At 33.4% G+C, this 26,657-nt stretch overlaps 1 protein-coding gene across 4 annotated transcripts; it reads right to left on the bottom strand.

Moving 5' to 3' along the window:
• Nucleotides 1–14,679: 14,679 nt before the first annotated feature.
• On the bottom strand, nt 14,680–20,588 carry LOC112277688 (patatin-like protein 2). 4 transcript variants are annotated; one of them, XM_090248416.1, is made up of 9 exons: nt 20,141–20,588; nt 18,343–18,995; nt 17,826–18,013; nt 17,442–17,631; nt 16,952–17,116; nt 16,666–16,740; nt 16,237–16,458; nt 15,811–15,986; nt 14,680–15,683 (listed from the first exon to the last, which is right to left on the bottom strand). In XM_090248416.1, the coding sequence occupies exons 2-9, from the start codon at nt 18,682–18,684 to the stop codon at nt 14,846–14,848; spliced, it is 2,196 nt and encodes a 731-aa protein (XP_090104542.1). In that variant the 5' UTR covers nt 18,685–18,995; nt 20,141–20,588; the 3' UTR covers nt 14,680–14,845. The 4 variants fall into 4 exon arrangements, with proteins under 4 accessions (XP_090104542.1, XP_090104544.1, XP_024366095.1 ...); XM_090248418.1 differs by having other exon boundaries at nt 20,089–20,448; XM_024510327.3 differs by having other exon boundaries at nt 20,269–20,447.
• Nucleotides 20,589–26,657: the final 6,069 nt, after the last annotated feature.

Genomic DNA, 26,657 nt, shown 5'->3' with positions numbered 1-26,657 from the left:
TTTGATTTATTGAATGCATGAACATTATTGTAGTGATGCACCAAAGTGATTTTTTTTAAAATAATGTTATATATCTAACTTGCCTATTAATGAAATAATAAAATTATCAAGTCATCAATTCATCTTTCTATTTAGAAGGATATATTTTTCATAATTCCACATGCATTCTACAAGGTAAGTTATGTTGGTATGTCTGTGACAATAAATAGTAGTCTATTTTAGCCTTATTAACTTCTATTGGCGATTATGTCCTATTAAACTATTTTCTACATATTTGAGTATTCTTTGATGTTTGGCATATATAATTTTGAATCTTTTATATTCATTATTAATTTTTTTAAATATTTGATTTTAATATAGAAAATATTCTCTTATATAAATAATTTTTTTTATTTTCAAGTACTTTAAATAACAAATGCTCTATCCATTTTTATTTTTATTTTTATTTTTTTTGTACAAAACCAATACAAAAGCATATAATATTTTACTTCATTATATATATATATATATATATATATATATATATATATATATATTTTTCAACTCAAATATTCTATTTAATGATTTTTAATAAAGCCATATAATTTCTATTACTTTTATCAATTACTATTTTATTTGGCCAAATTATTGATATTTTAAAACACATTACATATCGTGAGTTTATCAAGGACATGAATGTAAGATAATTAAAAGATCAATGTACTCTTATATCGCTCAAAAAGACTAGAGAATTATTCAAAGATAATATAATGCTAAACTAAAATGACTATTGCCAAAGACAAAAAAACTAGAAAGGCTTGAAATAAGACCAAGGACTAAAAAAACATTGATAAGAAAAAAGAAGACTTTATTCTTACATTTATATATACTATCCAACTAGGAGCTACGTAGTAACATTTTATAGGACCTTCAATACATGTCCAATTTGTAAGACACATGTTTTAACTTACAAGACAAGTTTTTTAAATGCATGCCATATCATTAGCTTATACTTCAAATTATCTACACATGCGATACATAAATAACTTATTGACTAAGTTTATAACCTACGAATCATTATAAACATGTATAAAATTGAATATACATCTATAAAGCTTCTAAGAAGCTTTGCTATAAGACAATATCAAATCTATTTATATTTATCTTCTATCTAATACTTCTTTTGTAGGTAAATATATATGTCCATGATTTTATCTCTCTTTTTAGCAATGAGTTCCATGAAGAGCATTCATCATATGTTGAAGAAGTCAAACATGCAAAAAATTATGTTTGCCACATACTTTGAACTTTGTTCCTTTCAAAGGTGGTTGATAGGTCCTCTTAATAATCAATAATATGTCATTTTAGGACAAAAAGACCACCATGTTATTTAAATGTTGTTGAAGCTTTTATAACTTTTTTCAAAAAAAATATTTATAAGACCATCAAAAGTCCATTCTACTTCCAATAAAATCATCAAACATCAAGAATCTCTTCTAAGGCCGTGATACAAAAAAAATTGTATCTCTCTATCTATTTAAGGAAGAATTTTTTGTTTTTGAGGATCTTCATCTTGATTACTTTATTTATCTTTTATAGCAAAGATTTGCTATTCTTTATCTTGATTTTAATGGATGCTATTAATAAAAATCATCAACCTTTTTTATTATATTTATAAGATTTTTAATTGTCTTCCATGTACATTCATTAATATTATATCTATACCAATGAACAAGATATTCAAATCTATTTTAGTGCCACCTTTAGTCTAAGATTCTTTCTATCTCAAACTCTTAATTATTATTCATTATTATAGAAGGGGGAGAGAATTTGTCTTTTTCTTGAGATATTCATTGTCTTATATAGCTCAAGATGAGACATATATGTAATAGGGGATAGATCTTCATAGACTTTAGAAGATGTAATCAATAAGAAATTACATTAATTTGCACACAAATAAGAAATGGTCCAAGCTTACAATAATCAAAATTTTCATAAGCATAGCTAATCTTAATATTGTAATAAAATAATCATTCTTTATCATCAATGTGGAATTGAAGTTGCTCCTTACGATAGACATCCGCGTTGGTTTTTTGTTATTCTTGAGCTTCTTTTAGTTATGCTTTTATTTTTGTATGTAGCTCAAATAAATAATTTATCAAATCTTTTGTTGTAAGATTATCAACTTTTAAAAAGTCAAAAGTATCAAATCATGGATGATAACTATAATTAGTAAAAGAAATATGTGTTATATAAAAAAATAAAGTATATTATTATAAATTAATTTTACTAATGGTATAAGAGTTATCCAATCATCTTGTTAGTAGTTGATGATACACTTCATATATTGCTTCAAAACTTAGTTTATATGCTTCATTTATCTATTAGTTTGAAGATAAAAAGTCAAATATAATTTTATGTCCACCTTTAGAATTTTGAAAAGGATTCTCTAAAATATTGATACAAATTAAATCTTTCTATCCAATATAATATCTTCAGATAATCCATGATAATGATTGATATTATCAAAAAAGAACATGGTTAATTTTTCATTGGCAATAAATTTTGTATATAGTATAAAATATGCCAATTTGATAAAATAATCTATTATTTCAAATACAAAATCTTACAAAAGTAAGAATAAAATTTTTATGATAAAATTTATAGAAATAAAAGACTATAGATGTTTCAAATTAGCTAATGATTAAAGAAGTCCATAAGGTTGATGATAAGGAGTTTTTTTCTTGAAAAAATATCATATTATTGTACAAAGTCTTTGGCTTCTTTCTATATCTCAAGCTTTAATAACATTCTTGATAATAACTCCAAAGTCTTGTTATATCAATAATATCTAGTTGTTAGAAAATTATGATAAACTTAGAGAAATCACAATCATGCTTTGCCTTCTAAAATATATATATTTTTCTTAAAATAGAATAAATTATTTTTGAACTCAAATATAAAAGTCTCATGAAATATAGAAGAATTATTTTTAATATCATAAACAAGAAGATCTGAGGACATGCTCAATTGAACTTGTTTTAGAAAGGTTGAATTAATAGTCAATGTTGATTTTATTACTCAAAGATGAAAATACTTTGGCTTCAAAAAAATCACTCTTTTTTTATTAAAATCTATATTTCTATTATTGGATACAAGATAAAAATATTTAAAAATAATGTCTTATAAATATTTTTATTTTTTGGATTATTAAGTGATCTTGAAATCAAATTTTGATAAAGACATGTTCCAATGGGCTTAGCAATGATTCAAAATACATGCCAACATGAAGTATTTGAGGTTCTTATAATTAATATACACAATGACTAGATTCAAAGAAAATTCTAGATAATAATGTAATTATTAAAATGTATCCATGATTCCAAAAAGCTCTTTGTTGTGGATTTTGTAGTTAATCTTGATTGCTAAAAATTTCTTGGAATAAAAAACTATCAAATGGAACTTATCATCTACTCTCGTTTGTGATATCATTACACTTCTAGCAAAAATTGATGCATTTGTTTCTATAAAGAATATATTTAAAAAGTTGACATAATACAAAATTAGTGCAAAAATAAGTGATGTCTTCAAGGATTCAAAAGATGATGCAATTTCTTTGTTCCACTTAATTTTTTCTTTACATGTTAGATATGTAAGAAGAGCCACAACTTCAAAAAAAAAATTCTTGATTAAGATTTGGTAATAATTAGCAAATCTCAAAAAATATTACATATCTTTGACTATTTTTGAGATCCTCTAATCTATGATAGTCTAGATCTTCTTAAAATCTATCATAAGCTATCATTTGAAATAATATATCTTAAAAAATTAACTTGAATAATGTGAAATACTTACCTTTTTAATGTGGCGTATAATCTTATATCTTTAAATTTTTGTAGTATACAAAAAATATGAAGTTTATTCTCTTTTATATTCTATAAGTGGATTAAAATGTTGTCTAAATAATAAACAACAAAATCATCAAAAAACTCATAATAGCTATTATTTATTAGATATTGAAATGTAATTATTATATTTGTGAGTCCAAAATATATGATATTATATTCAAAATGTCTATATTTAGTTTTAAATGTAATATTTTATTAATCTATTTTTTTATACATACCAAATTATATACTCCTTATAAATCTATTTTTATATAGATCTTTTCTTAATTGAGTTTATTAAGAAGTTGTGAAATCAAAGATAGAAGATACCTATTCTTCATGGTGATCTTATTGAGTTCTCAATAGTCTACATACAATTACAAAAATATGTCTTTTTTCTTTACAAATAAGATAAGAGCCCTTATTGGAGATTTAGAATAGCGTATGAAGCTCTTAATCAAGTTCTTGTAAATGTATTTTTTTAGTACAATCAATTTGTTTTGTGATAGGCTATAGATTGATCCAATTGGTAGTTGAGTTCTTTATAATATACCTCTTAATAAGTGTTTATCTTAATTTGTTGTAATATTTATATATTCACTTCAAGAAAGCATAAAAAAAATTCATTTATATGAAAAAAATACTTATCAATGTCCAAAATATTAGAACCCAAGCCAAAACCTATTTCTGGTTGTAATTGATTCATACTTGCTCATATGGCATCAAAATAAATAAAAAAAAATAAAATTTTAATTCATCCTTAGCTTCACCATTTAGGCTACTTGTTTATCCTCAAAGCCACATGAGTGTATTTTCTACCATAATTGCCTATTACTGCATCCATTGAGTTCTTCTTTGGCTTTCCACATTTGTGTCATAATAATAGTTCTAGCTTCCTAAATCCCAAAACATCAGAATTCTAATGCTATGATTACAATCAATTTGTATTCTTCTCTATTTTATTTAGTATAAAGTGGATTAGTGAGCTAGTGCAACTTTGGTTCCCTCTGATCACAACTTAGAATGCTATTTTAGTACTTATTTGAAATGAATAGATGCATTTGTGTATATTGACTCTATTTCTTTTGAATATTCATTCTTTAAAGAAGTTGTATAACAAACTCTAAAACTTCAGCTAAGATTATTAACATTGTACATCTACGTTTACTTCTCCTTAGCTTAATGCCTTTCTAACTAACAATCACACTTACCTTCGACTCAGTGTTTTGTAGTCAAATGACTCCTTCTCAGCATTTTATATTCTTTTCAATATTACTCAATGAATTTTTGTCTAAAACTCTCATTTGAATAAATTACAATAGTTACACACAGAATACTTACTAAGAGCTTATCTTTTGGCCAAGTTGACACTTCCTTCACAGGATGGTTTATACGAAATGCATAGATTCATGCATTCATGAGTACAAACTTCACTCCACTTTCAAAACCTCACATGTTGAGCCTTTTGGCATCATTCTTTTCTTCTTTGCTACTCTTTCAGGTATATTGAAGTTATAGAAATGAACTCACAAAAAAAAAATCTAATCTAAAAAGTGGCTACATGACCTAAATATCAAAACCATAACATTTTCACATCTACTTTTTTCCTCCTCTCATTGTAGTCACAATAGTCTTTGACCATCTTTGGCTTTACTAACCACAAACTGAGCCAAATTATATAACTTACAATGTAGTTAGAATAAATATTAGAATAAATTGATGGAATTAGGAAGAAAAAAGTTTGGATGTAGGTAAGTAAAATAAATTATTGAAGAAAAGTTTTATTTAAGTATTAAGTATTGATCACAATTATAATGGTGGATAAAATGATTGTGGTTTAAAATTAGATTAAGTATGGATAGTCATGTTATGTTGATGAAGTTGTGAAGAAAAGAATAAACAATAGAAAAGATATTATCTAGACTTTTAGAATTAAAATGATATATTAAAAATAGTAATTGTTTTTGAAAAAACTATATCTTTACAAGAATAGAATAAGAAAGACTTCTAAAAGAGCTCTTAGCAATCTCTCAAAAAGGGACTTACAGAAAAAGAAAAAGAAAAAGAAAAAAAAACTACAAACCAATGACCTACTTTGCTTGACTAGTTTGGGTTGCCTAAATTCCAGTCTAGACGATTGTGGACTAGGCATGTTATGTCAACAATATTGAGTAGATAAAGTATAGAGCACCGCAATTTGAACATGGTGGAATTAATAAGAGCAGTAAGATAAGGCGGTAGAAGGTGTAGTATGTAATAGACGAGGAAGATAAGTAGTGGCAAATTTGATCAAAGACATGTATGTTATCGAGAGAATTTTGTACTTGGAGAAGAAATAGAGATTGCAAAAGAAGGTAGCAATTTTGTGCTGGGATTGCATACAAGATTGAATTGCAATTTAGTTCTAGTCAAGTGAGAGAATCTAAGAAGAAAAATGTTAAGTGAGAGAATCTAAAAAGAAAAAAGGTGAAGATTATGGCAAAAAGATGTTTTTGATTGTGGACATAGGAGTAGATCTAGATTAGTAGGGAAGGTTGTTGATTAGAAGGAGGATGGGGTGCCAATTTTAGAAGAACTTAAGTTGATTAAAAGAAAAGCAATGGTGGTGTTGCGCTAGATTGATATTGACAGATCTAAATTATATAGCCATTTGAGAGAAGGCGGTGAGGTGAAGGCATTTCTATCACAGGAAATCAGAGCAGTGGTATTGCGGAGATGTAGAGACAATTTGGTAGCAATAAGAGCAGGACATGGCTTGGGAGTTGATGATTATGGAAAATCAGCCGTAATTTGCCATGTTGGTGCAAGACAATAATTGATTTCCAATAGTAGTTAGACAACAAGTTTGGAAGGATTCTTATACATATTTTTGGTGTGATAATAAGCAATGGTGGTATTATAATCAATATTTTAGAATATTTGTTTTTTTGCTAAAGAAAGTGATGTATGTAAAAATTCTCATGAGCTGATTGCTAGGCATTTTAAATAATTTATTAAATAATTAAAATAATATGAATATATAAAATATTAATAATAAATAAATAATTAAAATATGAGATAAAATAAATAAAAATATAAAATAATAAAATTAATTAAAATAATTAAAATAAATAAATAAATTAATTAAAATTAAAAATATATACATAAATAAATATATAAAATTTAAAAAATTATATATAAAAATTTGATAAAACAAAATCATGAATAAATAATGGTTAGAAAATAGAAGACATCTAGCCTTATATGAGTGAAGTTATTCTACTGAACTACTAAACACAATTAAGGTGGATTGATTTTGCTGACACAATTCAAATTTTTTAATAATCAAAAACTTACTTAAAGATTTTTAAAGGATTTTTAGAGTATATTTTTCTAAAGTTCCTCCATTCTTTTATAAAGCACTCTTGTAGGAGGTTTAGACACATACTAGGACTTCTAACTACCTTCTCTAAATTAATCTACAATTAATTAGATTAAACCGTGACTATAGATTCACAATATATTTTGATTCTGTAAAAAGAATCTTCATCATCACTTTTCATCTGTTATAGTCTTCAAAGCAAGTAAGATGCCATTAGAATTGACATGATGGCCTTTATAGTATTAGCCTAATTCTAAACTCCAAATTTTTAGTTAAATTTGTATTTTAGGTCTTTTTTGAAACTAGTCATAGTTGATACCTATACTTAAAAATTTGTAATTTCATCTTCTGAAACTGGCCTTTTGACTTCCAATCACATTCCTTGCCTTGCTTGGTTGAATATTGAAGGGTGCTTCATTCAAGGTTTTTCCTAGTTTATTTATTAAACACGAAAATCCCTCATACTACATAACTTCATTCACCCAACTCTGTGTAATTAATTCTAATTCTTCTATATATATATATATATATAAACAATTTGACCTAAAGTAGTTGTGACACTCTTTTTTAAAGATCAATGGAACAATAATAGAGATGATGCTTTGGAAGGATATATGCATTTTTTTTCTTGAAAACATCTTGATAATCTTGAAACTAACTTGAAATGCTATTTAAAGTTTTTTTTTTTTTTTTTTTTTTTTTGTCAAAAATAGGTGTGGCATATACAACAAAAGTTGAGCCTTCTTTTGTTGCATGCATGAAAGTTCTTGCACCTACTAACAAGAGTTTGGTTGTATTAAACTTATAGGATTCTACTTGATCAATAAGATCTTGGATTAAACTATGAAAATAATTAAGGTTATGAAAAAATCAGTCTATTTAAAGGTTGTACTTCTTTAGCCATAATAATCCAAAAATAATTGGATTAGATTGAGATCTAATAACATTGAATATTACTAAGCTATTATGATCTTTGATTGCTACATCTAAAAGAATTGTTTCATGGATAATGTCTTTGGAGGACAATACATGACTATCTATGACTTTTACATGCATGAATTTATTTTTCTTGGCTAAAGATATTTCTTCTTTTTTAATAAAGGTTTTTTCTATAAAATAAGCTAACGGTCTCAAATCTAACAAGAAACGAATATTAGATTCAATCAAATAAAAGACATTGTAATTTTTTTGATTCCAAATAAACTTCTATTGAAAATAAGGCAAAGGATCTAAAGAGAGAATATAACCTTTATTAGATGTTATGCAAGATTTCAATCACATAATTTCTATTATAGCTAGAAAAACTTGTTTTTCAATACATCATCTTCTTTGGCAATTGTGCTCCTAAATTTGTAGTTATATTATTTCTTTTAATAATATTGAATAATGTACCTAGATTCTCTATTATATAAGCATAAACCTTATTGATAATGTTGGATTTCTTTTTCTTCAATAAGAAGCTTAAAGTGTACTATGTCAATTGATATAGGTTCCAATTTTGATGAATAAACTTTTGTAAACTTAGAAGATGCTGCCATAGCTTGATTTATACTTCTTCAATCAAATATTTATTTTTTGTTTCTTTCAAAGAGTTGATTGTTGCATGCAATGGCTTAAGCAATAAATTACTATAATGAGCCTATTCTTGATATTATCAATAATAAATCTTTGATGTTATCTTTTAATCCATTATGAAATTGATTGATAAAAGATTTTTTATTTCAATCTATATTGCAAGTAAGATTTTAGAATTTTATAGCATATATAATAGCCAAACATGATCTTTTTCATAAAATTATAAGTTTGGTTTTGCTACCATTTCTTGATTACTTTCTTTAAAAGTGGTTGTAAATACTTCTAAAAATAAAATCAAATCATAAAAAAGAGATGATTCTTTTTCTATTAAAGATGCAAATAAAGAAATAATACTCTCAAAGAAAAGTGTACATTTGAATCCAATTTGAATAAATCCATTTGAATATTGAAAAAGATGCAATCTTATATAAAACTTTATTTATTATGGAAGTCTTTGAAATTTTGATCTTGTTTGATAAAACTTCTCCGGCATACTTATCATTACTTCTCTAATATTTAGAATGGAAAGACTTCTTGGATTTAGTTGTAAGCTAAATTTACTTGCTTCTCTTAATTGCACAACTTTTTGGCATAGACTTTGAACTTTGTTATTGCCCTCTTTTATAGATGTTAAAATACTATGTCCATGGTTGACATTAAAGATAAGTGAGATTTTTAACTTCAAAGTATTAATAAGCTTGTGAAGATCTATAATAGTTATAAATCTATTTTTATTTTTGTTAAGAATAGCATACATAATTTTTCTTTCTATAAACAACTCAAACAAATTTAACAGTCAAATTAGAAGAGAATAATCCACGACCTCTAATATCAAATGATAAAGGGATATAGTCTTTTTTCTTTAAGAAAAATAATAAATATAAATATTAAAAAAAAAAGTGAATTTAAAGATAGATTTTCCACAACCTTTAAAATATAATAATAGAAGTAAGATAATGCACGTACTTCTAATACAAAATAAGAATAATAAGTTAGCACCTTTATCAAATTGTCAAAGACATGAATCTCAAAGAACTAAAAGATTTATAGACTCTTATGTCACTCAAAGAGACTAGAAAAATATTCGAAGATGGTATAATACTAAATTAAAATCAATCCATATCAAATTTGGTTTAATATCTTTTATTTTTTTGAGCATGTCATTTGTTTGAATAATTATTACAAATGGTTGCTTCTTTCCTGCTAGATCCTTTGAATCATAAGTTTAAAAAAAAAATTCTTTTTTATTTTTTACTTATTTTAAAATTATATCTCTTACAACTTCATAGTCATTTTTATTGTATCTTTTTTTTCATTTAAAGATAATATGATAGATTTAAAGCTCCTTTTGGATCTAAAAAGAAGCAAAATATTTGTTTTTCATATAATAAATCTTTTTGTTTCAAAATATCTTTGTAGCTTTTAGAATATGCTAAAGTAAATTTGATGTTATTAAGATTGTTCAACAATTCAGTAAAATTATTAATTATACTTTGATAAACAAGAAAAAATAAAAGAAAAAAAAACAAATCTTTTATTGTTTTAGAGTCATAGCCATTATTGCTTGCATTAATATGAACTTTAGTATCTTGTCTTTCATTCTTGAGATTTATGATTTATACAAAAAGCTTTCATTCTACATGTCTTTTAGAAGATAGTTGTCTAAACTTACTATTACCATTGATCAGATCAAAAGCCTTGCTACATAATTTTTGTCTCCAATTGCATTCAAAGACTATCTTTTTTTGGTATTTATGAATTAACTTCAATAGTAACACATGTTAGGCCTTTAGTTTCTTCATAAATTCTTCTTCTTAGACACAAGGAATTAACTCATATTGGATGTATTGTTGAAGTTGTTGAATTTGTTGATATATATATTTTTTTAATTTAGATTTTTTTAATTTTACACTTAATAAAAGTCTTGATGACTTTAGTAATGCAAGTCCTTAGAATTCCATATTTTTTCTTTCCTACTATTCATTTCAAATCACAAAGTTTTGAAAGAGTTTTTGCCTCTATTACATGAAACCTTCTTTTATAATACTTATTTCAAACTAATAATGTTCATTTGTCAATATATGGAATAACAAAGTCCAAATATTTTCTTATTAAACCACCAATGTTCACTATTATGCAATCTAAGTAACTCAAAATTAATTTTTAGATTTTTTTTCTTCTAAAATAGTTATATGAAATACTTCAATTGAAATTCTTTCTTGATAAATAAAATTTGTATCAAATCTAATAATAGTTTTAGGTATGGTGATTGTTACCTTTTACTTCAATTATTAAATTAAATGTTCTCCTAATTCATATTTAAACCAATAGTATCTTTTAAGGATGAATATTAGAGGATTTAATTTTGGATCTTCAATCACCTCTACTACTTATTCATCTTCTTTTCTTTTACCATCTAAAAGTTATAATAGATTGAAGTCAATTTTATCATCTCAAGAAATATTATTGAAGTTAATAGCTTTAAAGAATATAGTTGCCAATATATGTAAAATGTGGTCAACTTAACAATCAAATTTCCAACCCAACAATCAACTACAAATACGTATAAAGTCAAATCCACATCTATAATCTTTATAAAAAACTTCTCTATAAGATATTATTAAATCTACCTATATTTGCTTTCTATCTAATACTTCTTATCTACGTAAGTATGTATGTTTATGACATTATTTCATTTACAAAAACCACACACAATATGATTAGTATTGCATAAAGTTATTACCTTAAACTAATATTTAACTTATTAGTATCAATCTCACCTACTAAATTTTCACATTGGTCATTGCTAATATTTTAAATTGCAACTTAGTGGTGGTAGGCCTCACCTCTAAGTTGCTCCAACAATAACTATTTAATACTCATTTCTCATCTATTTTCACCACCTATTTTTTTTGGTGGTGAAAAATGGTCACCAACGATGTTTATTTCTAATTCTCACATCCAATTTTTACCACCAATTTCTTCTTGGTGGTGAAAAATGGTTACTATCTATATCCATTTGTAAATTTTCCATCTATTTTTTACCACAATTTCTTACTTGATGGTGAAAAATGGTCACCAACCATGCATTTATTTATTTATTTATTTATTTCTGCTCATCCATTTTTACTTTAAATCATATCTTGGTGGTAACAATCACCACCCTATTTCCATTGGTGTGTACTATCCCTTGTTTTTTTCTTTTTAGTGATTGCCACCACCATACACTATGAAGGGGCACTACTCTCCTCATATTATTCTCTCCAGGATTTGATAGATCCCTCGTTGAGAGCCACTACCGCTGATTGCATGACAAAAAACTTTTGTGAAAGACAACCTACCTTGACCGTTGGGATCCCGCCACACCACGTTGTCGGTACGAGGAGAGAGTGGCTACGACTCGTGGCCTCCTCCCTTGCAGGAATTAGGCAAGCTCCCCACCCTTCGACTCCGGGACCGCCTGCTTCGCCATGTCCCCTGGGCTACCTTGCTTGCATCACCAGGTTCTTCCCGTGCTTCCCTGCACGCGTAGCCAAGTTCCTCCAAGCTCACATGCCCGCTCCGATGCTCCACCGAGTTCCCAATAGATTTTGTATCAACCAAGATTGAATCTGGAGATTTAACGACTGAGATGCCTCAATCCAATCGATTAAGTTGGGAGGTTACTGCAACACGTAATGACTAGGGTGTCTGACCTACCACTCCCATCTTAGATTTAGTATCAATGTGCACTTTTGAACGCTCTTTCACCCAGCGCAGTGCGACATTATTTCTGTATGACAAATTTCCCTTTGAGATGCACCATCAACTCTGCGAGTGCTCAGACGCATTGAAAGCTGTTGACCCTTGACCGAAACCGAATTCATATAACACGCGTCAATGTTATGGGTTCAAGTGAGAGCATAAACAAGTGATATCAATCTCCACGGTATGCGCTATCTTTCACGTGCTTCGATGCGAGAGTAACCTGAAGATGATCTTCGTGAGCGGGGCTGTCTTCACCAAACGACTGCCATGCGGGCCTCATCACTCCGAAAGCTGAACAAAATATAGCTCACCATTCAATGAGTAACCTCCAAGTCAAAATTTCTTGTATCGTAGAGATAGTTCCACTCCGCTGTAGCTCACCAATGCGTGCTGCTTGTGTTTCCCCCTCATCGCAGCGACGACGCCAATACACTCACCGAAATTGTGCTCGAGAGAATCACTGCGATCTTATCGAAAGTTCCACACAATTTGACCGCGTTCTCTGATCCAGGTCAGATAAAGCATTGTTTCAGGCTCATCATGATACAGATTCTGCTCCGTTGTAGGTTGCCACTGCACAATTGAAGCTCTAAAACTTGTCTTCCGCAAATCTGTGTTCAATCTGGTCGTGGTGCGCCGAAACATGAGCTTCCTCCGAGGTTCGAAATTTGAATTCTTCCATTTATTTTTCTGATTATGTGGTTTTCGCCATCATTTTTATTTCTTTACTCTTTATTATATGAACAAAATGTATGAAGTCATTAGGATGAGTAAATTTGATATAGAAAAGAATTAGATCTTAAATATATGAATTTTATGGAACTCGGTTTTAAGAATTTAAAAAATAATAATATTATCTACTTGCTTTGATTTGGCTAGAATATTGGTTTTAATTATAAATTTTTCTTTAAGATTTCTATAGACTGTCAAAATACTTCTTTTATAGTAGTCTTAGCTTCTACTGAATCAAATTTTTAAATTACCACCACAATAAATATTCAATCTTCATCTAAATTCTACATATTATTCATTGTTTACAAATGATTTTTGTGAAATTTTTATATATATATTTTTTACAAATCTAACCCCAAATTGATAACTTATAAAAACTACAAAAATTAAGACTCATAAGTTCTTCACACATACTAGTACAAACAATTGTTTTCTACATAACATACAAAATCTTATTTGTGGTAAAATTTTCTGATAAAGTTTTTACTGGTTGCATAAACCTTTTTTGAAACTTTTTATTTTAATCTTAAAAAAATGATTGCAGACATTGGATTAGTAGAACCATGAATAGCAATTTTTGTAATATTATGATAACAAACATTGTAACAATTATATCCAAGTAACAAATACCATAAAATTCAAATGAATTTCATTAACTTTTACTTTTCTTGAAGTAACATTTGGTGTTTGATACCAATAAACTTTTATATCAAACAGCTGTAGATTATATTTTTTTTCTTCCAATAATTCTTTTTTTCTTGTTTCAACTAGACATAATTTTGATTGCATGTGTTCAATGTCTAGTATTATAAAATCTTATTTCCTTAGCTTTACAACAATTTTTTTAATAAAATAATATCACTAGTATCTCATTCAATTTTCTCAACTCTAGAAAATAGGTAATGTTTCACGGAAAATGTCCTAGTAAGTAAGAATGGTGTCATATATAATGTATAACAAATTTATAGTGAACATATAGCCATACAAATTTGCATTTCAATGTTCAACCTTCTTATTTATTTATTTAAATATATAAACACTATATCACCAATAGTTATTTGAAACAATTTGAAAGTTCACAAACAAACATGAGTTGTAGAAAAATTGTTGACTACGAATTTGTAACACAAATATTTGTATTCACGAATTGGCTTCAAAAAATGTGTTGCAAAAAACGCGCTATGAACAATTGTTCAGTTTGTACTTTTACGTTTCTTTTTTCATGCTGTTGTCGAAAAGCATTGCATTATTCTTTCATCCACAAACAGACACCCAGAAAAAAAAAACAACAATAAACAAACAACTAACTGTAACAGAAACAGAAACAAAGAAAGGAATCACAACCCAATAGTGTACTTCAAGTGCAACAATTTCCCATCAACTTCACTAATAAAAACATCCAGTGTAAGCTGCGATTAGCGCTATCTTCGATTAGAAACGAGCGGACTCGTACAAACTGCAAGAAGTAGCCAAACACAATTTTCCGCCTTCGGCATGCTGAGATTCAGATGTTTACACGAGAACTAACGTCTGTTTGCAATGTAGTGAAACATCCAATTCCCGCCTAGGAGAAAATGTTGAAATAATCCTCGTATCGTGTAGACCCACTGGCTGGTTTGGAGCTGGAAGTCTGCACTGAGGGATAAAACGACTGACACGAGTCATCGAAGTATGTATATGAGCTATGGTTAGAGTCATTGTATTCAGAAAATGTCGATCCAGAATGGGCCGACTTTAAGAACGACGGCTGTGAGAAAGGTTCAGACTGTGGGTATGGTTGAGACTCAGAGTAGGACTCACGGTAGGACTCAGGCTGTGAGTAGGAGTAATTGGAGTACAGTGGCTCTTGCGGGTCATAGAAGGCTTGCGGTGCGTCGTAGACGATATTCTGGCCGTGTATTGCTGTTGTTGTTGTTGATTCGAAGGGGTTGTCAAAGAATGCCTGGGATGCGTAATAAGGGAACGTGACGTATGCGCGTTCTTGCCGCTCAACCTGACTTTCTGTCACCATCTCCACGGCGGTTTTTGGTTGAGCTGAATCAGGGGCCGGTTGAGACACTTTCGCCTCAGCGGCCAGGCTTGGAGCAGGCTCTGTGGGTGGCTTTTCATTTGAATCCGGCTTTACTGATCCGGATTCGGGTTTGGGTTTGGACTGGTCTTTGGGTGGTGCGCGCCCTATAAGCTTTGCGAAGTCTGTCGCTTCCGACGTGTCGACGATGGGCTTCTTTTTGGCAGGTGCTGGTTCGATGTTGGTTTTTGCCTTAGGTTCGGATTTGGATTCAGTTGTGGGAGCTACGATTGGTGGAGAGCTTGCAGGAGCGGCTGGCTCGGCAGCGGGTTGCGTCGTTGAAGGAGGCGACTTAGTTCGAGCTTTTCGTTCTTGGGATAGAAATTTGGCAAACCTGTCATAGTCAGTCAAATCGATCATGTGAGTGTTGCAACATTGGGACTCCATTTGAAATAGAGGTGTGTGCGAAAAACAACATGTTGATATCCTAACATAGGTTGAAAGAAATCACGAGCGCGTACGTCTGTAGAGCTTCTCTATTTTTTCCACCATGGGGGATGTCTACAAGTTTCCCAGTACTGAAGTTTCGCTCTTTAACATTCTCATCTAGAAGTTCTTTCGCAGTCTTCACCAGCGAGTCCATGTTCGACTGCGACGAGTCATCGAGCGACTTCGCAGAACCTTCAAGGTTATCTGTCTGCATTCACAAAGCCGATGAGAAGATGAACCGTTTGGGCAGAAGAAAACAATGAATGCTCGTTAGACCCACCTTTACAAACTACTACGTGTTACTCTACAAAGTTCATAGCCACGATCATATCCAAATCAACACATAGTCAAGACTGTTCCAAAATAACCAGCTCTTGTGATCTTGGAGGGATTCAAACTCGAGTTATCAACTTATATTGTTTAAATTATTCCAAGTCGTGTACAGGCTGGTTTCATACCGTTATCCGCAAGTAGTTCTTAGATGAGTCTTGAGTTTCGAAGACGATGTTAAGATTGTAGTCCACCATATCTGAGCTTGCATTGAATACCATGTCAAGCAGCGGAGTTTCGCCTCCATGCACCATCCACTTCACTGCTCCCCATTTCGCAACTTCGTCTGAGTCGAAGGTCGACACTTCATTTCCCGTTCCCAGCGATAGAACCAATAGATCATCATACCCCTGCCACAGTACATCGGAGCAACTATTAAACAAGTGTTTCGTTAATACGAAAACAAGCGATTCAGATGATCATCAAAAGTTCCAGTGATGTGGGTAGTTATTCTTGGCGTAACAAATCTGCAGTAGCTGCAGATTATCGTTCGACACTTCGGGAACATCATCACGAATGTTCCAAGATCAAAATGCGAATTACAATGAAAGGCTCACCTGGTACTTTACTCGTTCCGAGCACATTCCTCCGGCACGAACTTCCTTGATGGCTTGAGTAATCGCGACATACGTCTGGTGGAGCACAGACAATATTATGTTAAATTCAATTGCGAAGGCTTAATCCGCATGGAGTATTTCGTTTTTCAGTATGGCAGACGAATAGATGGATCTCCCAAGTAGAAAGAAGGGAAGAACTGTGTTTGCAAGCATGATGAGTATCATTCCATCTGCATTACAACGAAATCGTTAAGTTGCATGTCATCGAGGCATCCTAGGGACCAACCGGGTTATTCACAGCGACGCCGCCATCAATCATGTTGAATTCCCTGCTAACGTTCTGTGATTGATCGATGAGCGTAAAGCTAACAGGTGGAAAGTACGTGGGTGCTGCCGAAGTAGCGCGGCAAACGTATCGCAACGGCGGATTTTCGAGCGGATCTGCTTGCGCCTGAAAAAAAAAAAAAAAAAAAAAAAATGCAAGGCATCAGAAACACAGGGTGTACCCCAGCTTTGCACCTGGTAGAAAACGCAGACGTTCACTCGAATTCCCGACACCTGTATGTGATCCAGTCTGCTACAACAGAAATGCAATAGCAGGTCTTTTGTGTCATGTGTTTCGTAAGGCAGAGCTATAAATGCAAACAAGCCAAATTGGAATAATCTCTCTGGATGCACACACCTTGTACATGCCTAAAAAAACTCTTGAGGCAGGATAGATTCATAGCCTGCGGTTAAGTCAAGAGGACTACTGTAATATTAAAGGACAAACGTACCCTAGCCGACGAGAAGAATACTGGTTGCTGGATCTTGATATCAAAGGCAGGGATGATCACATTCGTAAGCATGCCTCTAAGCCACGTGTTATCATCGAAATACTCCAATAAGAGGCTATCCAAATCATCCGGTTGGTATTTTGGCCCCGTAAGAGATTTCAAGTTTTTGCGAATTTTTCCAAAAGGGCCCCTGTGTTACAACGGCCAACAAAACATATCAACATCAACAGTGACGCTTCGACCCAAAACCGAAGTCTGCATGCCACTGCCGTCAGTTGTGACAACTCGGACCAGTTGAAATCACAGAGCATGCATCCACTTGTAAAGCTTCCTGATATAGCTACCTGGTTCGCCCTAGATACCATGAATGCCAAAGAGAAATACCTTGGTCGAGGGAATATTCTAGTTGCGAATTTCTTGTAGAGTTGAGTGACTTCAGGACAGGTGAACATGGGACGTTTAGGATTTTCTTTGCTGGGAGCAGCAAGCATCGCCGTAATCAACCCTCCCGTACTAGTTCCAGCTATTAAGTCAAAATAATCCACGATACGCGCGTCTGAGCCATCCAATTCCTGGCGAACAAACCGGCACATAACCATAAGAGTCCTGATATCGAATTGCATTGGGGAGCCATGTGTGCCTTTTCAAGATCAATTGAATAGTACCGAATAGCTAAGACACATGGTTCTGTAAAACAATGGAGAACCGCATCAAGATCATTCATGGCAATAGATATTACAATGCACTACCGTTTGTCCCGCATGTGTACGAAATGTCAATGTTGAGATACACTATAAAGGAGAGGTTCTAGTTCACCACTTCCTACACTACACCCGTATTCCAGAGACTTCTTTAAAGATGTCGGATACAAGGAACGTGGAAATCTGGGATGAGAATGTACCTGCAAGCAAGCTTCGAGTTCTTCAAGAATAGTTGAAGGTATAACTCCCCGCACACCGCCACCATCAATGCTGAGAATCGTAATTCGTCTACCCCAAGACCCTGTCGGCTCCGTCGTCACAAATTTTCCTGGGGTTCCCGGGTGTTTGGTCCCCAACGATACTCTTGGTGTGCGCGGGGTTTTCCCACACTGAACATCGTGCCAGTGAGTGGGATGCTTGAGGTGGCGGATAGATAACGAGGATTGCCAAAGAGGATGGGACCAGCATGACGAGTGATCATATGCTGCCCCATTCTGCAAATCAAGCTCGTTAAGATACACGGAATTTGTTGTATCCTTCATGACTGACGCCTCAAATTCATAACTGGCGCTAAAAACTTGCTGAAGATGTTAAAGGATTGCCAGACGGCTACAACATGTGAGAGTCCAAGAAGGATCCTGCCTTCAACTACACTACATCCGGTTGAAAAAAAATATTACTGTCGCCGAACATAATTACTAGGACCTCTGACCAGCTCCAGATTAGCCAGTGATAACCCGCCAGAACATACGCCAAATTCGCAGAAGTATGACGATATAAGTGCTATATTTAGCATCAAAAGCGACTTTGCATCACAAAAGGAACACAAACTCTACTCCACGCTCGTACCAACCTGCAAACATCAGCCACAAGTTTTGAGCTACAGAACCACGTCAGCATTAGCAGCCAACTCGGATTGATCGCTAGCCTCTACACATGTACACAAGGGGGTCCAAAAGACAAGAAAAGAAGACTATTTTACAGTACTCCAGTGGTGAGCCCCGCCTTGCCCAGTCTGGAAGCAACCTACAAGGAGTGTGTGAAGTTTTCAGTGCATGCACAAAGCTTCCTGTGATAATTTCGATGCTAAACAGAAGGACGGGTAGACAGAAACATCTGCTAAATAATGCAATTGTCAGATGAGTCTGAATGCTAGCCGACACTTCATAATTTTTTGGGTTCAATAGCAACGCTCCAAGCAGCTTTCATACTCTAGCTAAGGTGTGCGTAACAATGCCTAAACTTTTGTGGCTCTAGACTTCGGGGAGACGAGAACGAGTGTGAGCAGGATTTTGGGGAACATGTACTCCATAGACTGGCGAATTTGACTCAATTCCAAACTTTAGCAAGTGAGATCCCATTAAACTTCAACAGAATTGGTCTCGCTAGCACCTTGTCTCTGCAAACCACATTTTGTGCCTACTCAGTCCCTGAGTACTCACAGGAGGAAATTAGACAATTCACACAGCCTGTCTGCGTACTGAAGAAATAATCGTTTCTCGCTAGCATCGGAGCAAAGTCCAAAGGGATGAAGGAGACCAGCGTTTAACATGGACTTTCATTCTACCAGACTATTACCAAATGCACCACGCAGTCAACTTCACCTTCATCCTATATACTCCCGGAAGGTGCAAATTTGTGGGAATCTCCAAGTAGCTTGGGAATTGAACTCAAATCTCTATTTAAGGATCCTCAGTAAGGGCCTAACAAATAGCATTCCTATCTACCGCAAGTAAGAGGCGAGAAAAGACGTCTTATCGCTATCTGTTACGACTACGCATGAACCACACAGCAATTGCAAGCAATACAAGTCTAACTGCCGTGCTTCCGCAATCCCCTGACCCAAGTCCACTCATTCGACTCCTGCAACTCCTATGCTGAGAGTTGAATCAAGAGTCAACGACGGATACAAAGCTATGACGACATTCAGCGCACAAGAATCCAACCGTTGCAACAGCAATACGAGAAACCAAAATGTTGAGCCAGGGCTCTCCCAACCCTGCTAGACAAGTGTGAGCACCCTCCGCCATGATCCGAGTCGCGAGTCGCGCTAAATCTCAAACTCCAGTGACTTGCACGCGATCATCCGAAACAACTCCAATACAGTCGGCATCCACCACAATTACCAAATTCTGAGCGCGCTCTGCAAGTCGGGATTCAAGCGAACTTCTTCCTCTCCTTCTCTTCAGACTTGGAAAACACATAGTTCGTTCACCACAACACGACAACAAAAATCAGTCGCTGCAACGGTCTAATCGGAAAAGAAAAAAACATAACGTTCACAACCACATCGAATCACAAAGCAGTCTAAAATAAACGCCATTGTTCCTCGAGTAGACGATGATGCCGATGACGATGATCCAGGAAGCAGATTCGGAGGCACGTCGGGGCTCCGAATTGGCCCACATCGAACAAGTCCGAAAGTGCTAGGTTCCGCGATACGTACATACGGTCCTCCTCAGAGGCCAGCAGCCGCGATATCGTATCTTATAAGGATACGATATAAGTACACTGAGCCCCCACTAATAATGCACTAATCTTCTGTCGGAAATGAACAGAAGTCGTTGATGAAACTTTTGTGAGGACGGAGTCGAGCCCTAAAAAAGTTCCCATCCATGTGGCCATGGGCTTTTCCCTGACCCTGTACAAATTCTACAAAGCTCACTTTCTTACAGTGATAATAATTTGATTTATTGCTTAATTTATTACCAAATATTGAGTTTCTTGCATGTCCTCGCCTTTCATGCATGTTTCATGCATATCCCAAAAGCCGATTTTATGAAGAACAAAAAAAACAAAAGAAAAAAAGGCATAAAATGATGGAGCATGTAGATAGATATATATATATATATATATATATATATATATTGTCATATACACACACTTGGAGATACTTTGAAATGGAAAAATAAATAAATTTAGGATGATATGACTAATTAGCCACAAGCATTACACAATAAATTACAATAAAGAAGCATGATATGGAAGTTTAATTATTGATATTTCAGAAGTTTTGCAATATTTTTTGATCTTGTTCTAAGGGTTGTTTAAAGGTTCCACTAATCTTGTTTAATTGCATTGGAAAATGTATCCCTCTCTTTTAGCACCTCTAAAAAAACCTTTTTTTCAGAAAGTTCAAATCAATTTTGAAAGTTGAACCAATGGATTTCTTACAGTCATATATTTATAAAATGTTGTCATTGATAATTTTTTGGGGATATTTTAGTTTTGATGTTTCTAACTGTATTCCATTTTGCATGTTCAGAATTTGATCTAGTACTATTTCTCACGTCCAAAAATGAACCCAAAACTTAGGGAATCATCAAAAATGTATATTTCATTCTTAAAATGTTAGCTTTCTGGTATAGTTATTCAAAGACAACATTACATAACAAAACTTTTAAACTCACAAATGTTATCCTTCAAAGAATTTTGTCATTCCTGATATTGGAGGCAGTACAAAACACAAGTATTGATGCAAACATGTCAAAACCCTAAGACTGGACACAGAACTTGATGGTCACATTGGGCTTGATTGATATTTCATGTACATATGCACAATACAAAATATGTACTGAAAGTAGAGAGATGGAAAAAGCTCACCTAATGCTGCACCTCTAATGGACAATCATCTAGTAGAGCATTCCAGGCTTAGGGGGTAGTGGGTTCTGCAGCACATGCTTTTACAGGGGCTGAGCTGTTTTGTTTGATCCCAAGCCTTTGTTTGTTTGGTTCAATGTAGTTGGCCAACCATTTTTGTCCAAAACAGAAACCTAATTGGGATGCAGACAACAATCTTGTAGGACCCAGTGCCCTCATCACCTGGCAACCATGTCACCATTCTGTCAAAGCTTGGTGGCCACCAACCCCTTTGATGTTGCCCCCATATTGGATGTGGTCAATTATATGTCTCTATCTGTGTTGGTATTTGGGGAATAATTATTTTCTTTAAAACACATGGATTTTCTATAAACTCATTTATAAAGTCCATTTTTCACCCTTTGATACTTCCTTTCCTTTCATAACTTTTTTGTTACAAAGTGATGATCTAAACCTTTATATTGCATAGATAAATTCTTGAACTATTTATAAACTTTGGCTAGTAAAAAGAAGCAATCTAAATGAACATCATATACTATTTAGGATTTTCAGTTTACAAAATAAATTAATTATCTATTAGAATTTTAAAATTAGATTTATAATTTCTTAATAATATGAGGTTTCAAACACGGAGCTTTTGTAAAACCTAATAACTAGGAATTCAATACCTCATATTTCCAAGGTCATTCAAAAATATCAAATCCAAAATATCATAGTTCAAACTTTATTACTCCTTGATATTTTGTGAAGTATCACTTAATATTTTAGTGACATATCAAATGATATTAAGTTCACCTAACATGTCAACTTAATATTCTAAGTCCATCATTTTTATTCTTTTTTATTATTCTTTATACCTTCAAGAAAGATCCCAAGCCTTGTAGATAGCAACAAAGCAGGTGTAGAATAGGTATTAGTGCGTTTCTATAAGATATTGATAAAATAGACTAATAGTCCATAGAATAGTCAGTTCAAGAGGATGGATGTCAAGGACAAGAACATGATAAAAATAAATAAACAAGTGAGACTTCTCTCAAAGAAAGATGATAAAATAGAAATAACTTGATATGCATATTAAGAAAGAAACTGGAATAGCTATTGCCAAAAGCCAAGAAAACTAGAGACCCTTGAAACTAAACTGGAAGCAAAAAAAGAATTGACAAGAGTGAAGAAGGCTTCACTTTTGTCTCTATATATACTATCTAACTAGGGGCTACGTTATGATGTTTTATAGGACCTCCATTATGTGTTGACTTTGTAGGACACATGCCTTGACTTACAAGGCAAGTTTTCTACGTGTGGGCCACATAGTTAGCTTGGTCTTCAAGTTAAAAACATATGTGGCACATGGCCAACTTGTTAACCACATTTCTAATCCAAAAAGTCAATTAAAGATATATATAAAATCAAAGCAGCATCTATGAAGCTTCTAGGAAGTTTTTATAGTAAACATTCTAGAATTAACTTACTTTTACCTATTTTTACTTACTTCTATCTATTTATACATGTAATTATTGACTTACATGCATATGTCCATGACATTATCCTCCCTTCTAGGAATGAGTTCCATGAGGAGCGATCATCATATGTTGAGGAAATCTATGATGCGACAAATTATATTCGCCACATATTCTGATCTTTGTTCTCTTCAAAGATGATTCATAGGGCCTCTCAACTATCGATAGTATCTCTTACCAAGGCGAAAAGACCATCCAATTATTTGATTGTTGTTGAGGCTTTCATAACTTCCTTTGAATAAAATATTTGGACCATCGTCAAGAGTTGTCCCTATCTCTGGTAAAATCACCAAACATTGGGAGTTCTTTCTAAGGTTGTGATACCAAACGCGTTGTCGTATTACGTGCTTTCTTGCTCGAGAACGCGCCGGGCGGCTGGCTGTAGAAGGTAGTATGGAGATTCGCCGATAGTCAAGCAGTCTATCAGTTTTTGACTGCTGGAATATAAACGACTGCAACAATGTACCGTAAATCTATACGGATGCTCTTTGACTGCTTGTCGAAGTCTTTTTTTTTGCCCCAGCCGATAGGTCTCTAGACGTTACAGAGAACCCCGAACAATCCAAACTGTTAATCTTCAATACCCCTTTGTACTTACGATCTTGTATCCACTGACTGTCCTGTTAGATTAATCCAATAAATTTCATTCACTCCGCATACTCAATCCTATAGACACCCCTTTAATCCTTCAATCACAGACGTAACTCGATTTTACAAAACAGTCAAGAGTATTCAAACCCACTTCATTTAAAAATCCCGATTCACCATTACAACACTAACTTCAGCAGCGATTGCCTCAGTCTTTCCAAAACTCTACGAAGAAGAAAAATCCAAATTCTATGTCTTTCCTTCCCCGACCTGAAGCATGAAGCTCCTCTCTCTAATTCCCTTGATCTTCAAAAACCTCCAATGAAACCGAACTGGTAACCTTGCAAAAGCTTGAAAACTAGCTCCCCTCCCCCGATTCCCCGAAAAAAAAAAAACCTCCCCTCCCTAAAACTTTATTCTCTCCTAACCTTATCCTCTGAACTTCTTCAATCTTCCATCTTAGATCCGGAATTGGCTCCCGCCAACAGAGCTTAGATCCGAAATTGGCTCACGTCATCAAGGCCTTCTCCTCCGTTTTTACCTTTAAGAGATCCATTTACCATAAACAACGTTCTCTGAAACGGCACAAAGAACAGGACAGCCCGAAAAAAAATCGAAACCCCGTAATCGGGACCACATTGAGTCGCCCGACCAATTTAGGTCCCATATTGGGGTAAGATGCCAGTAGTAACCTAGACGTAATTGGGTCAAATTGGTCTTCGCGTCAGACTAGCTGAGGCCCGTAGTAAGACCTGGATTTTCTCGTAACTAGACTGCATTGGGTTGCCCCACCAATACAGGTCTCATATTGGGTAAGAGGACCCGGATTGGATTCTCGAAATTGGATCCAATTGGCTCTTCAAACCCGTCATGTGAATTGGTCCTTCTCATCCTGCTAACTCCCGTTATTAGAATCGAATGGAGCATTTCAGTATGCCCCGGCTGATTGTAACGGGGTGACTGAACCTGACCACTCAGTATTTGCGTTGGAGTTGGTCGATGCTCCTAATATTCGAGGTAACTGAATATTAATAAAATTTCCCTTTTTTTTTTTTTATTTTTATTTTCACTGTATACTCGTGTTACAACACGACATCCACCCCCTCTGAACCTGTGCATCCTCCGGTATGCACCAATTTACCCAATTGCTGTTTGATTCAGAATATATCCCCTACGTCTTTGTCCAGTTCGTCTTTGTCACCTTCATTATCCAAATCACTTTCATCTTCTTGCTGCGGAATCTCTGTACCTTCATTAAGTTCTTCCATATTCATCTCTGCGTGTCTTCGTTTAAATATTTTTACTCGCTTCCCTACAATTGGTATTTTCAATTTTGTACCATCTAACTCCCGTAATGAGTAAGTCGCATTATCATGAACAGTTGTTACAACATATGGTCCAAACCAACGTTTTGAAAATTTCCGCAAAGTACTATGTTGATTATCCAGACTATTGTCATAAACAAGTACCCAGTCACCTTCCTCGATTGCTTTTGGTCTCAATTGATGTTGCTTATCGAATCGCGCCTTGTTTTGTAACCTTGCTCTTTTTAACCTTTCCAATGCTATCTGGACATCTTCCGTTCTTTGCTCCAATTGTCGAATCCTAATAGCCAGAAGTTCTTCTCTTATCAATCCATCTTCCCATGGTAGCATACTCCAAGTAAGTACCTTTTCTTTAATCGGCATAATTGGTTTTTGACCTGTCATAAGTTCTACTGGCATATATCCTGTCACCGAACTATGTGTTGTTCGATCAGCCCATAATGCAAATGACAAAAGTCGTGGCCACTCTTTAACTTTCCCATTACAAGCTTTAACTAATGCTTTCACAATCGGCGGGTGACCGCGTTCGCTTTTCGCATTCCCTTCCGGATTATAAGCAGTAGTCAGTGATAGTTTAACTCCACATTTTTCAAAGAACTTACGAACTTCTTGTGCATTTAATTCTCCACGATCTGCAGTGATTTTTCCTACGCACCCGTAACGGCAAATGACATCTTCAAGCAAAAACCTACAAATCCCCTCTGTAGATTTTGTCCTCAATGCTCTTCCTTCTACTAGATTTGATAAATCTTCACGAGCTAAAACCAAATATCTCATCTGCCATAACCCAACCGGCATAATAACCAAATCAACAACCCATTTAAAATGAATAGCCAGAGGATACGTAGGATGAAGACCATCTCGATGTCGGATATTAGAATACGATTGACAGATTTCACATGACTCTACAAATGAGAGCACATCTCGATACATATTTTTCCACCAATATCGTTCCTTGAGTTTAGCAAAAGTAGCCAAGATTCCTCTATGCCCTGCCCATAAACTATCATGAAACTCCTTTAATAATTTTAGTTTTTCTTCCCTTTTGCCTATCACTCGTTGTGGCATCCCAATTCCTTTCTTCGGTCTCTTCCATAAGAATCCATCTCGAAGTAAAAATCCATATGTTTTTTTTCTTATTTGTTTGAATTTTTCTGTAGACCAATTCCCCTACTTAGTTAAGGTATTCAAATAATGACCAACATCCAATAATTCTCCTTCATAAGTTTCTTCAAGAAATAGCTTGTCTTCTTTGTTGAGATTTGATATTGAATAGAATTTCAATCCGACATCATCAATGTCTTCAACCATTTCGTCCTCCCTCTCGTATCTTGCTCGAGATAGCATGTCTGCTACTAAATTGTCCTTTCAAGTGATATGCTTAAATTCTGGATTTAGTGACTTAATATAAGCAATCCATCTCAACATTGCAATATCTGGCGTTGAACAGTTAATAATCATTCCAAGCAATGGCAAGCAATCTGT

Source organism: Physcomitrium patens, chromosome 2 (assembly GCF_059467195.1).
Source record: "Physcomitrium patens ecotype Gransden chromosome 2, ASM5946719v1, whole genome shotgun sequence".
NCBI lineage: Eukaryota > Viridiplantae > Streptophyta > Bryopsida > Funariales > Funariaceae > Physcomitrium > Physcomitrium patens.
The sequence above is the reverse complement of the archived record's forward strand: the minus strand, read 5'-3'. Positions and strand labels throughout refer to the sequence as shown.